Source organism: Cylas formicarius, unplaced genomic scaffold (genome assembly GCF_029955315.1).
Source record: "Cylas formicarius isolate icCylForm1 unplaced genomic scaffold, icCylForm1.1 PGA_scaffold_6__28_contigs__length_40554024, whole genome shotgun sequence".
Classification (NCBI taxonomy): domain Eukaryota; kingdom Metazoa; phylum Arthropoda; class Insecta; order Coleoptera; family Brentidae; genus Cylas; species Cylas formicarius.
The window spans coordinates 38,862,347-38,876,254 of NW_026844347.1; the positions used below are offsets into that span (position 1 = coordinate 38,862,347).

Consider the following 13,908-nt stretch of genomic DNA (forward strand, 5'->3'; position numbering starts at 1 on the left):
TCTTCATTTGGTATGAATAAAATGATGAAGGAGACGCTATTTTACTCTGTAAAGTCTGTTCATAGATATAAGAAAGTGACTAACTAAAAAATTGCAAGTAAAGGGGACGCTTGGAGAATGTATTGTTTCACAGCAATAACTAAAAATATGCATAATAGGTTCTCCTCTTCACTTTATTCTTTGTAATAACAATAATAATAATAATAATGTGTAAAGTCTGTTCATAGATATAAGAAAGTGACTAACTTAAAAATTGCAAGTAAAGGGGACGCTTGGAGAGTGTATTGTTTTACAGCAATAACTAAATATTTATTATATGTATAACATTCTTATGCTACTAACTATCAATATGCATAAAAGGTTCTCCTCTTCACTTTATTCTTTGTAATAACAATAATAATAATAATAATAATAATGTGTAAAGTCTGTTCATAGATATAAGAAAGTGACTAACTAAAAAATTGCAAGTAAAGGGGACGCTTGGAGAGTGTATTGTTTCACAGCAATAACTAAATATTTATTATATGTATAACATTCTTATGCTACTAACTATCAATATGCATAATAGGTTCTCCTCTTCACTTTATTCTTTGTAATAACAATAATAATAATAATAATAATGTGTAAAGTCTGTTCATAGATATAAGAAAATGACTAACTGATACGAATTAAGAAAAGACCCAGGCAAGCTGTAAGAATGAAATATGGCCGAACAGGTCCGTACTTTGCTTAGAATTTACTTATTTGGGGTTTTGTTCGGTAAGATATTAAACAATATTTATTTATTTATGTATGCATTTATGTTTAAATCTAAAATAAAATTACAAATTATTTTTGTTACCTACTTAAATTACTAAAAATTATTCACATAATATATCAGTATCATCGCCTGTTCTAATTATTATTTGTTCCATATTAATCGCAATGCGGATATACGATTGTTCTGCGTTTTCTATATGTTTAACAGAATTTGCCCAACTTTGTGGAGGGATGTTAAAAAATTCGGTTTCTATAAGTTGGAGGACATTCGAGTTAACACGGGGAAAAACATTGTTACGACGAATGGCAGATTTCAGTTGGTGCCAAGCATGTTCAATGGGATTAAATATACAGTGGTAAGGTGCCTTAAAAACCCTAAAATTGTGTGCGCTGGATTTTTTGCATAATTATCACAGAAGTATTCCTATTGTAGGTTTAAGCTTTGTAGAACTTCAATTAATTGCTTTTTGGTATAATCTTTGTGAAAATAAATCTCTTTAATATACATGTAGTTTTGGATTATTCCTTTTGTGTCACATAAGGAGGGGGTTTTAGTCAACTGTCTACTGTGAAAACTTGCATTGTCCATTACAATGACGCTATTAGGAGGAATGTTTGGAACTCGTTTGTTTTTAAACCAACTTTCAAATAAATCAGCGATGGTGTCTTCATAGTAATCCAGAGAAGAATCTTTAATATTTTAGGCAGATAGAGAAAGTCCATTTGGAATCCAACCATCTTTAGAGCCAGCACGCAAAATAGTTATTCTTTTACCTCTTTTTGATGGCGCGTTTGTTTTACACTTATTAGTTGAGTCAACCCAACCCTTTTCCGGGGTATCATAAGTGTCGAACCAGGTTTAAACCAAGTAAATAATTGGCCTTTGTTGTTCTCTGTAAATCCTAATTTTTTCTAGATATTCCAGTCGCCATTTTCGAATTCTAAAAGATTCCATTAAAACTTGCCTTTTGTCAATTTTTTACAATCTAAGACAGATGTGTTGAATACACTTCCATAAGATAGTTCTGCTACATTTAACACCGGTTTCATCTTTTTCAAGACTCTTAATGAAGATATATATTGTAGGCACGCTTTGCGCCTCGTATAACCGGTAAATTTTACGCCGTATTATATCTTGATCACTTTCATCTACGCTCGAGAAAATGTCAGCATCGCTTCTTTTTTTCCTCGCTGAAATGGGATTATTCACAATTTTCCATACAGTTGATGTTGGAATTTTCGTCAATGTGGCCGTTTCTTCTAAAGATGCTTGCTTGCTGGCACCACGTTCAATGAGAGTCAAATAAACATTGTTTATAACTTCCTTAGTCTCAATAGAATAGTGTTTTCTACATTTGGGCGGGATCATCTCCTGAGATACACTAGACTCGCATATATTTTGCATAATTCGCACACGATTCCACACACGCTGTTACCCACGAAATAAGAATGATTACTAATAAACTTAATCTAAGTAGTACACCAAACCAAAGAATATTAAACACAGGTAGGTATAAAAATACTTTACCTGAATTTAAATTCCGAAACTTTAGGTAATAATCTTGTTCCATTGTATGTTGATGACGACCCTTGGATAATCCCACTCAAAAGCAATTGGTCACTTTCTTATATCTATGAACAGACCAAACCTACGTAACAGTAACAGTAACTATTTTAATGTTGCTGTGAATAAAATAATGCATGCAAAAAGGTAGGCAAAAGCAAAAATTAAAATAGTAGAACAATATTTAAAACAATAAGATTGACAAAGCTAATCTATGTTTAACAAAATTACGAAAATATGACTTGCTACGAGGTGTGCTCAAAAAATAATGCAACTTTTGTAATTGGGAGGGCTACGTACATTCGATCTTCGATATTTTTTATGGTATGTTGGTACACTTTTACTTTTAATTTTTTTTTGTGAGACAGAAGCGTTAGACGCCTTCTGTGTGCTCGACGGTTTTCTGCTGTAAAGAACAAAAGGGATCAAAGAATTTCCACAAAATTTTGTGTAAAAAATGAAATACCCATTGAAAGAACTCAGAATCGCCAAGAAAAAGTTCAATCAAATGGCAAGGTTTTGCTTACTGCTTTCTTTGATTATCGTGGCGTAGAATTATAGCACAAGGTCGTACGGTCAATAAAGATAATCACCTTGAAGTTATAAGCCGTTTGTAGTAGGAAAACTGATTGTGGTGCTTACTCACCATTTATTGTGTCCAACTTTTTGTTCAAAAGCAAAACCACAATCATACCTTAGCCACCATAATCACCGGATACGGCACCTTGCGACTTTTTCGTGTTCCCGAAACCCAAGAAACCCAGGAAAGGAAGGAGATTTGGAATGATTGAGAAGGTCCGATAAGGAAAATTTTAGAACAAATATCGTAGTTAAACGAGCTAACAATAGGTTAACAATAACAAAAACAAAAATTAAAATAGTAGAACAGTAATTAAAATAATAAAATTCGGCAAATCTAACCTACATTTAACAAAAGTGCAAAGATATGACTTACACGGTAATTTTCAATAACGGTAATTTCAATAACGTTTTCTATTCAAATGCGTCCACAAAAATTTTTGCGATGACTGGTTACAATGGGGAACCCGTAGTTCTTCCTGGTTAGTTTTGGTTAGTTTGTGCCAGGCAAGCCTTTTCTAATCAAGGTGAGAATGTTTGATTCCAAGTTCTCATATTTTAATATATCTGACATAATGTTAAGAGGGATTCAACGTCGAAACTAACTGCTCTTTAATTGTTCAATGAAATAAAGGAATTAGGCAGGAAACTATGAGTTTTCTCTGTAAAGGGGTTTAGTTTAAAAGCTAAATATTTTGCTCTAAAATACTATGAAGAAACAATGCTAAGCCTACTATAATTCAGACGCTTGTGACTAAAGTGACGTCCGTGAAAACCTTTCCGTATTAATTTAATTTTTAAACCCTTGCTTAGATTAGTTTGCCAACCGCGCAGTAATAATTAACAGCGACCGTGATCGCTAACATAAATAAGCACCTCAACAAGCAAATTTTTTAATAAATGTCTACTTAAATCAAAAACAAGAACTATTTCATTTTCATTATCTGCCCGATGGTAGGGATAATTGAAAATTGCATAGTTAATTAATGTCGTAGCATTTGTATAATTGCAGTTGACATTTTTCAAAAATTTAAAAAGAGTAGCACTAATTGCCATCAATCAATCGTGTTAATGGTGAAGCATTTTGTGCATAACGTGTCGCTTAAATTGCTTTTTTCTCAAGATACAGAGTGATTTTAAAAAGATAACAATGTCTTAATGCGGTTCTATGGACAAATTTTATATTCAGATGCACTCTGTATATATATGTTCTTCTACGTAGTAGCAAAATTAATAATTGCCATGGTATTCTTAAGTAATTAACAACTAATTAGTTGAAAAAAGTGCCACAACATTTGATTTCTTTTGGATTCCATTCATTATATTTTGACACCCACCTACAGGGTGAATTTTGAAATATAGAAAAAAAAGCGTAAATACGTATATGTCAGAAAAAACAAAAGCCTATCGCAAGCTGTCAAAATGACAGCAACAACCTTTTTTTAAAATGGAATGCCTTATATATTATTGGCATAAATCGTAGCTGTTTTTTTCCTGATTTCAAAAACATTAGTTTATTGATATTGAGATATTTCAGTTTAAACATAATTATCGTTCGATTTCTGATAGCAACCACATTATCTATGATTGCAATTGTTTTAACAATATTGTAGTTTTGACGACTAATCAAAACCAAAGATCTGCAGCGTAAGTTAAATACTTCAGATATTTCAAATGGCTAATACTGAGGAAGAAAAATTAACAATGTAATTAAACAATTTGAGGACGGAAATAGAGTCATATGGAAGACCAGGACAATAGAAAGAAATTTTGATGAAGACTTCGATATTTTAATTTACTTCTTCTTTGAGTTCTACTTTCTTAATTTTTATATTTCATAATTTTTAGAAAATCCTGAATATTCTATACCTGACGTTAAAAAAATATCCGGAAGAATAAAAATTTTTGGTCCACCAATAATCCACACAAAATGCAGGGAGTGAAAATCCAAGGACGGACGTCAGTTCATGTATGGTGTGGTATGTTGAACAATATGGTGGAAGGATCCTTGAATGACCAACGATATTTGAATTTCCTTGCAACAGAAATAAAAGTTGTAAAACTTAAGTCACCTTACTTTTTGAACACGCCTTGTACAAATGTATCGATGCATTTCTTAAATAAATTGCTCAGTAAGTATCGTCATTTATTATCAGATGCAATAAATAAGGGTGGATAGTTAGTTACAGTTAGTTTCATGACATTAAACATAGTCTTTCGATCTAACGATTTATCTGCGAAGGGACTATACTCTTCTGGAGAATCTTGGTAGATGTCGTGGTCACCCTCAGGATCTTATCCGGTCATATTTAACTGACAAAAGACAGTGTGTCGTCTTTAAGAATAGCATATCGGAGTTGAGGGTTGTGAGCAGTGGCGTGCCTCGGGGCTCCGTCTTGGGTCCGCCACTGCTCACCATGACTTGTATCATTTTCGGTTCCCCAATAGATGTACATTTTATGAGGACGATACATCGTAAAACTACAATGAACTTATGGACAATGTTTGTAATGTTGAGCTAATGTTAAACTAAAATCCGATAAGACAGAACGTCTTGTTTTCTCAACTAATAATAATCAAGAATGTAAGGCTCTTGGGAGTAACGCTTGACGATAGTTGAAATTGGGCCCCTCATATTAACATGTTGTGTAAAAAACTTGCCTCTAATATTTTTATAATTCGCAACCTTAAAGGACTTTTTACTGCGGGCATATTGCGAGTTACCTATTTTTCGCTTTATCACTCTCATCTAACTTACGGCATAGTTTTCTGGGGTAATTTTGCACACAGCAGACCAGGCATTTAAACTCCAAAAGAAAGTTGGTCGTTTGAATGCCGGTGCAGGTTATCTGGAGTACTGTCAACCAATTTTTAAGAAGTTGGAAATTATGCCACTTCCTTGTATGCATATTTATTATCATTCATTAGAAATACACAAAAACATAGACAGCGTCAGTCGGAACTCCTCTTACCGTGACTATTTAACTAGAAATAACAAGCTACTTCGTGCTTCAAGATTCAAATATACCAAAAGTCAAATAAATTCACTAAACATAAACTACCAGCTAACGTGAAAGTTCTAAGTAATAGAAAATAAAAAAAAACATTTTAACATTCCTATAAATGCACTGATTTTACTCGGTCGGGAAATAAATGGGTACTCCCGATGTGTACTTTCTGTGTTCTGTAATATTTAATTATTTAGGAATATTTTATTCATTCATTCATTTTCTTTTGAATTTTTTTAGTATGCCAATACGCATCTCGTACTTTGGCTTGTATTTTCACCATTTCTTCGAGAGCGGCATCTTCCCCATGATACATAAAAAATTTCTCTAGCAGCTTAACTGAATATAGGGCTTGTTGAATGGTTGGTGGCGGTCCCAGATCAACTTCTTCATCTTCCTCTTGGTGCTCTTCCTCACCCTTTCTTGGTTGTTGTAATATGGCTTCCTCTGTCAAGTCTGCTGTTGTAATAAAAAACAAAATCTTGCAACTCCTCACTTGTAAACGTAATTGCTCGTAAACTCGCTTAGTGGCTGATCATCTTCTGTCTCTGTGATAAGTCCTACATGACAATAGGAGTGTTGAATTGTTTCTGCTGCCACCTCTTTCCAAGGTTTACAAATAAGTTGACTGCATCTAACATATTAATGGAAGAATTGTCTTCGGACTCGATCATTTCCATTAAAATGTTTTTCCTGTATAGACTCTTAAGACTTTTTATTACGCTCTGGTCCATCGGCTGTAATACACTTGTTGTTTTCCGTAGATTCGGAATATGGGGATGTGCAGGGAAGTTATCTAAGAGAAGTAATATTTTAATTCTTTTAATTCTGCATCTCTTTTCCGTATCTCCACACACACATCTGCACACACTTTTCACTTCGAAATTTAAGAGTTTTATCTGGCGTGATTTTGTGAAAAATACCAGCTTCGTCAGCATTAAAAGTGTCGTCAGCAGGGTACTTTTCTGCTAGTTTTGGCCAAGTCTTCTCCGGCCAATCGTTAGTGACGTTTCTGTCGACATCATCGGCTTCGCCACTTATCTGTCCATAATTTATACCACGTCTCTGTTCCCCAAGTATTCTTCCGAAGAATTGATATCGATAATGTCAAGCTGCTCAGCAAACTTTTCTTCTTTTAATTTTACGGTAGGTCCAGAGGGTGGTACATTTTTAAGACGTTGCTGTTGGAACCACTGCAACATTGCCCTATCCAAATCATCAATTTTTGGCATTTTTAGATTTTTACTGGAACTGCCTGCCGCACATATTTTTCTATGTATTTATGACTTGCCGTAATTGTGAGGACTCCATTACGGCGGAATGCATAAAATATGGAGGGGAACATCTAGATACTGCCATACTGGAGCTGTTGAAAAACATATGGAAAACAGAAGCCCTACCAAAGGAGTGGAATGAGGGTACCATCGTCCCCATTCATAAGAAAGGAGACCGGATGGCCTGTAAAAACTATAGAGGAATAACCCTGCTAAATATAACATACAAGGTTCTGTCAAATGTACTAAGAGGACGCATATCCCCATAGGCAGAAGACAACTTAGGGGACTACCAATGCGGGTTTCGACCCAAGAGATCAACAACAGATAAAATATTCACCATAAGGCAGCTCCTAGAGAAAAGCTGGGAGTTTAACAGAGAGGTTCACCAACTGTTCGTAGATTTCCGCCAAGCATATGATAGCATCACCAGGGAAAGTGTCTGGCAAGCGTTGGAAGGCATAGGGGTACCAAAAAAGATCATAAGGCTAACCAAGTTATGCATAGAAAACTCTAAAGCCAAAGTTAGGGTAGGAAAGAACAACACCGAGGCATTCTCCATTAACAATGGCCTAAAACAGGGCGATGGACTTTCACCATTGCTTTTCAACATAGTGCTGGACATGGCCATCAAAGAAGCGAATATTGGCTTGGAAATATTTACAAATAAGGGCCCAGAAATGATTTTGGCATATGCCGATGACATTGATACGGTAGGAAGCAGTACGATTAAAACAAAAGAAATGTTCATGAACATAGAGAAGGAGACCAAGAAGGTAGGACTCATGATCAACGAGGACAAGACCAAATATATGTGGGCCGGACGGAGAGCAGGAAGGGGCAGAATAGGACGGAACATAACCATGGACACCCACAATTTTGAATGCGTAAACCAATTTCAGTACCTAGGAGCAGTTATAACTTCGGATAACGATATCACCAGCGAAATAAAAGCAAAAGGGCAATAAATGTTTTTTCGCCTTGCAGAACCTGTTTAAGTCCCGACTGATATCTAGGAACTCAAAACTACGGATATATTCGGCAGTAATCAAGCCAATCGTAATGTATGGCTCGGAAACATGGACAACGACAAAGCAGAACGAACTAGTGTTAAGACGCTTTGAACGAAGGATGTTGCGGAAAATCTTCGGACCAACAATAGATGAGAGAACGGGTCAATATCGAATAAGAACGAATGCGGAGCTTAACGACATGTACAAAAGACCGAGTTTAGTAAACGAAATAAAAGCACAAAGGCTCAGGTGAGCTGGACACGTGCAGAGATCGCCGAATGAACGTCTTGTAAAGAGGATATGGGAAGAAAACCCAGCAGGAAAGAGACCCTTAGGAAGACCAAGGCTCAGATGGAGGGACAATATCGAAGAGGATGTAAAAATCTTGGGAGTACGGAACTGGAAGGAGGTTGTTTTGGACAGGGACAGATGGAGACGAGTCGTAGATGCAGCTAAGACCCACGAAGGGTTGTGACGCTACGGAAGAAGAAGAAGAAGTAATTGTATCAAGAAAACGTGGTCAATAAATTCTATTCTATTCTACAACCGTTCCGACAGATCTAGCGACGCGATTTCCCATATCTCGCGTTAACACTCGTTAATTGATAAAACGCGTAACATATTCGCAAGGTATTTTTCCGAATTAATGGTTCACCTTCGGCCGATCCGACTTGAACTTTGATGCGGCGACTTACTCGCCTTGCCACACTTTACGAGATGACGGCCGGCCTCGTGCATTTTTGCCTCCGACGTCCGACCACTAGCCGGTATCCGTTCGTCGCGAAACCATGATCGCCGCATTGCTGGTTGCCGTTTTGACAGTTCGCGGGTGCGGCGCTTACGTCGCCCGCAACAACGTGTGTGGCACCTTTAGGGATTACGCGACCATCGATACCAACGTAAATTGTTGGTACAACCCCGACGTGGGTTCATCTCCGGTGAGTCCGCGCTATATGGTACGAAATGGAAGCCCACGGTATATTGGTTTAGTTAGTAAAAAGAGAGATATCCACAATAAAATTATATTTTATAGTAGTAGTAATAATAATAATAATAATAATAATAATAATAATAATAATAATAATAATAATATATACAAGAGGAAAAAAATAACTGCGCCACTATAGCGGACATGGAGCCTATAAAAGTAGAGGAACAAGACGTAATAGCGGCTTTAAGAAGGGCACATAACTGGAAGGCTGCAGGACGAGACCACCTGCACAACTACTGGTGGAAGAAAGTAGCTGTAACCAAATATTTGACAAGCGAGGTTAACAAAATATTGGATGGCGATAGTGACTTGCCAGAATTTCTAACAAAAGGTATTACCTACATGGTGCCAAAGGCAGATCAAACAGAAAACCCTAAGAACTATAGACCAATAACTTGCCTTCCGACACTATATAAAATAATCACCTCAATAATAGCCACAAAGGTATCTAAGCATCTAGAAAGACACCATATCTTAACAGAAGAGCAAAAAGGATGTCGTTATGGGTCTCAGGGCTGCAAGGAACAACTGATTATAGACACCATTACTACGCACGATGCCCGTCTTAGATCACGCAATATTGCAGTGGCATGGATTGACTATCAAAAAGCCTTCGATTCGGTGCCACACTCTTGGCTAATTGAATGCTTAAGACTCTATAAAATCGATGAGAAGATAGTCAATCTATTAGAAAGGTGTATGAAAAACTGGCAGACCAAATTAGTTGTAAACCTTGATACTGGATCTGTGAACACCGAAGAAATACCAATACGAAGTGGAATCTTCCAGGGCGATGCGCTAAGCCCTATATGGTTTATCCTGAGCCTGAATCCCCTCTCCTGGGCCTTAAAAAGATCGAACCTAGGATACGAGCTGAAAAATGGAGACCAAAAGTATAAACTAAGCCACCTCTTTTACGTTGACGATCTGAAGCTATATGCGGGATCTGAAAACACACTGAATAGATTAATCCAACTCACACAACAATTCTCAGATGACATCAAAATGAGATTCGGGTTGGATAAGTGTGCCAAACTTATAGCTCATAAAGGTATACCAAAAACTTATGATAAGCTGGAATCTGAAACCGTAATAATGTATCTTAACAACGCGTATTATAAATATCTAGGATATGAGCAGAATCTTAATATTAATCAGAACAATGCTAAGGCTAATATAGAAACTAAACTGCAAAACAGGGTGATAAAAATATTAAAAACGGAATTAAACTAAAAAAACAAAATTAAAGCTGTAAACACATGGGCGGTACCGGTAATCACGTACACGTTTGGTATATTAAAATGGTCTAACACTGACTTGGAGAGGCTGAACAGGAAAATAAGGACCCTCATGACAGAGCATAGAATTCACCATCCTAAGGCATGCACTGAAAGGCTATACTTACCAAGATCGACGGGCGGAAGAGGATTGGCTGACCTCAACATACTGCATAGGCGTCAAGTAAATCAGTTAAAGAAGTTCTTCCACCGTAAAAAAGATACTTCGACGTTGCATAAGCTCGCTTGTCAGTCGGATAGATACTCAGCTGTAGATCTCAGAAAAAATGAAATAAAAGAGATACCAACACTTGATGAGGTAAAAGAGAAGTGGTTGATTAAGCCCCTTCATGGAAAATATCCAGCTAGTTTAAAAACTGCTGGGAGCGAATCAACAAATTGGTTAGTTAAGGGGCAGCTATTCGCTGAAACTGAAGGATTTATCACAGCTATTCAGGATGGAAGCATAGCGACTAGGAATTATAAGAAGTATATCCAAAAGATCAGAATAGATGATGATAAATGTCGTATGTGTGGACGGGTGCCAGAGACCATCGAACATGTAATAGCAGGATGTCAGACGCTAGCTCCGTCTGAATACACCAAAAGGCACAATTTAACAGCAAATATTGTACACCATGAACTAGCAATGCTATGCAACCTAGGAGAGGGAAAATACAGTCCATATTTTAAATACATACCGGCTACAGTTCTTGAGAACGAAAATTATCGGCTATACTGGGATACACCTATAGTAACAGATAAACCAATAGCCAGCAATAGACCAGACATTATTCTGCTGGATAAGGCTAATAAAAAGGCGTATTTCATCGACGTCTCACATCCCTCGGACCACAACCTGGAACAGAAAGAGAGAGAAAAAATTAATAAGTATTACGACTTGGCAGAGAAATATAAAAAAATACTCACCCTAAAAGCAGTACATGTTATCCCTGTAATTATATCGGCCACTGGGCTACCAAGAAGCTTGCAGGATACCTGGAAAGACTAAATATAACGAATAAAACCATCGTTACAAAAATCCAAAAGTCCGTAATACTTGAAACTTGCAAGATCGTCCGAAAGACCCTGAATATCCCGGAGACATAAACCTTCCCCCCCCCCCCCCCTCAACTATTACTACATATACTTAAATCTTAAAAATTTGTTTTACAAGTTTACCATGCTTTTTAAATTTTTTTCTGCGGGTATCATCTTGCAAATATTTTCTTTTTAGACTAACGTTATATTTTGCTTTTAAATTTGTGTTCATACGAAGTATCGTTCTCAACTTACAAAAATCTGTTAAAATATTTTTTTGCAAAATTTTTTACCACCTCTTGCCCTTTTCAAAAAGAATCACAATCAGATGGGTTCTGGCATGGGTTCTGGAGATGGATTGTTCTCTAGAATTTCACTTGTGGCATTCGATGTTGTTGCTAAAAGCTCATACAATACCTGCTGAGCTTCTTTTTTGGCATTTTTCGGAATGAAGTCTTTTTGATCTAGATAATCCTGCTTCTGTTGGTGGCTTCTGGTTAAATAATAATAGGGTGGGAACAACATTTTTATTAAGAATCTTTTTTAAAGGTAAACCTAAAATTTAAATTTGGTGGTTAATTTGAAAAAACACCTGATAACTCATTTTGTAAGTCCCTTTCGTAATCATTTTCAGTAAAGTTAACTGAGCAGACATAGCGGACATAGAACTTTTCGAGCATTGAAAACGTCGATCTGATGAGCCATCCACCATATAGTCCTGACTTCTTTTTATTCTCGTAAATAAAGAGTAAATTACGTGGGTGACTATTTTTGACACCAGAAAAAGCGATTGATGCGTTTAGAAGCATGTGTTGGAGGTGCCCGACTCCATGTGGATGATGATTATTTTATTTTAAAGTCAGATTTGTTGGTAGCTTGTGGTTTTTTATTAAAAATCGCGAAATATAAAAGGCTTCCTTTTAAACAAAAGTTTCAGACACCTGGAATTTAACTTGTTTTTTTAATTTCAAATAATAAAAGTGAGAACTCTTGAAGTAAATAGATGTACATTAAAATCAAGTTGTGACATCGCCTGCCATGATTTTATCTCAAATTCTACAGGGTGTTTAATTTTAGAGATGATAAACAAAAATAAAATGTATTTTTTTAAAATCTGCAATACCACATTAGATATTTTAATGAAATTTGGGGCACATGTAATAATTTGCACCAAGAGACATTATTTAGTGTACCATATTTTTTTTTAAATACACCAGTGGCGGGGGTACCCAATTACACCTCCAATTATTTGTAAAGAAATTCAAGTTCAATATTTTTTACTTTGAATATTTATTTTTTTTTAATTCTTATGTGGTGACTGCTGAAATTTTGGTAATTATTGCAATTGAAGTTTTGAGGAACGAAAACCTAGAAACTGTATATATATATATATATATATATATATATATATATATATATATATATATATATATATATATATATATATATATATATATATATATATATATATATATATATATATATATATATATATATATATATATATATATATATATATATATATATATATATATATATATATATATATATATATATATATATATATATATATATATATATATATATATATATATATATATATATATATATATATATATATATATATATATATATATATATATATATATATATGAACGACCCAATATACAAACTAGTCACCAGAGATCCCACGACATATTTGGAAAAAACAACTAAGTCCAAAATTCTCGATTCATCAATAAACGAGGATACAAAGAAGAAACTTATTCCGAGGGAAAAATCGAGTCGTTGCCCAAAATTCTACGGGCTCCCAAAGATCCATAAGGACGGGGTTCCCCTGCGTCCAATCGTAAGCGCCTTTAACTCACCATTATGCAAGCTGGAAAAACATCTGGCCAGTGCACTTCAGCCTATAGTGGAAAAGGCAGATTCCTATGTTAAAAACTCAGAACATTTCACTCAGATTTTAGGTTCTCTCAGGATGGACAAGGACGACATTATGGCAAGTTTCGATGTCAAATCCCTCTACCCGAGTATTCCAGTAGAAGAGGCACTCTTGCTTATAGAAGAAAACGAAGATCTTCCGCCATACATAATGGATCTGTCAAGACATTGCCTGAAAAACGCTTACTTTATGCACAACGGGAAAATTTACAGACAAATAGATGGAGCAGCAATGGGATCATCTCTCTCACCTGTGATTGCCAACCTCTTCATGATTTACTTCGAAAAGAAAGCAATAGAGAAGGCAAATCTGAAGCCAAAACTATGGACAAGATACGTTGATGACGTATTTGTTGTATGGCCTTTTGGCAAGGAGGAGCTTTTGAAATTCCTAGATCATCTGAATTCCATTCACCCAAGGATTCAATTTACAATAGAACTTGAAGAGGATAACAGTC

At 35.6% G+C, this 13,908-nt stretch overlaps 1 protein-coding gene across 1 annotated transcript in view; it reads left to right on the plus strand.

Moving 5' to 3' along the window:
* The first annotated feature begins 8,925 nt into the window (after nt 1-8,925).
* The window catches only part of LOC132702959 (lipase member K-like), an 18,119-nt gene continuing 13,136 nt past the window's right edge, over nt 8,926-13,908 (plus strand). The window contains exon 1 of the mRNA XM_060671888.1: nt 8,926-9,135. Coding sequence (XP_060527871.1) covers nt 8,986-9,135 — 150 coding nt within the window. The 5' untranslated portion in view covers nt 8,926-8,985. The remainder of the gene's footprint in view (nt 9,136-13,908) is intronic.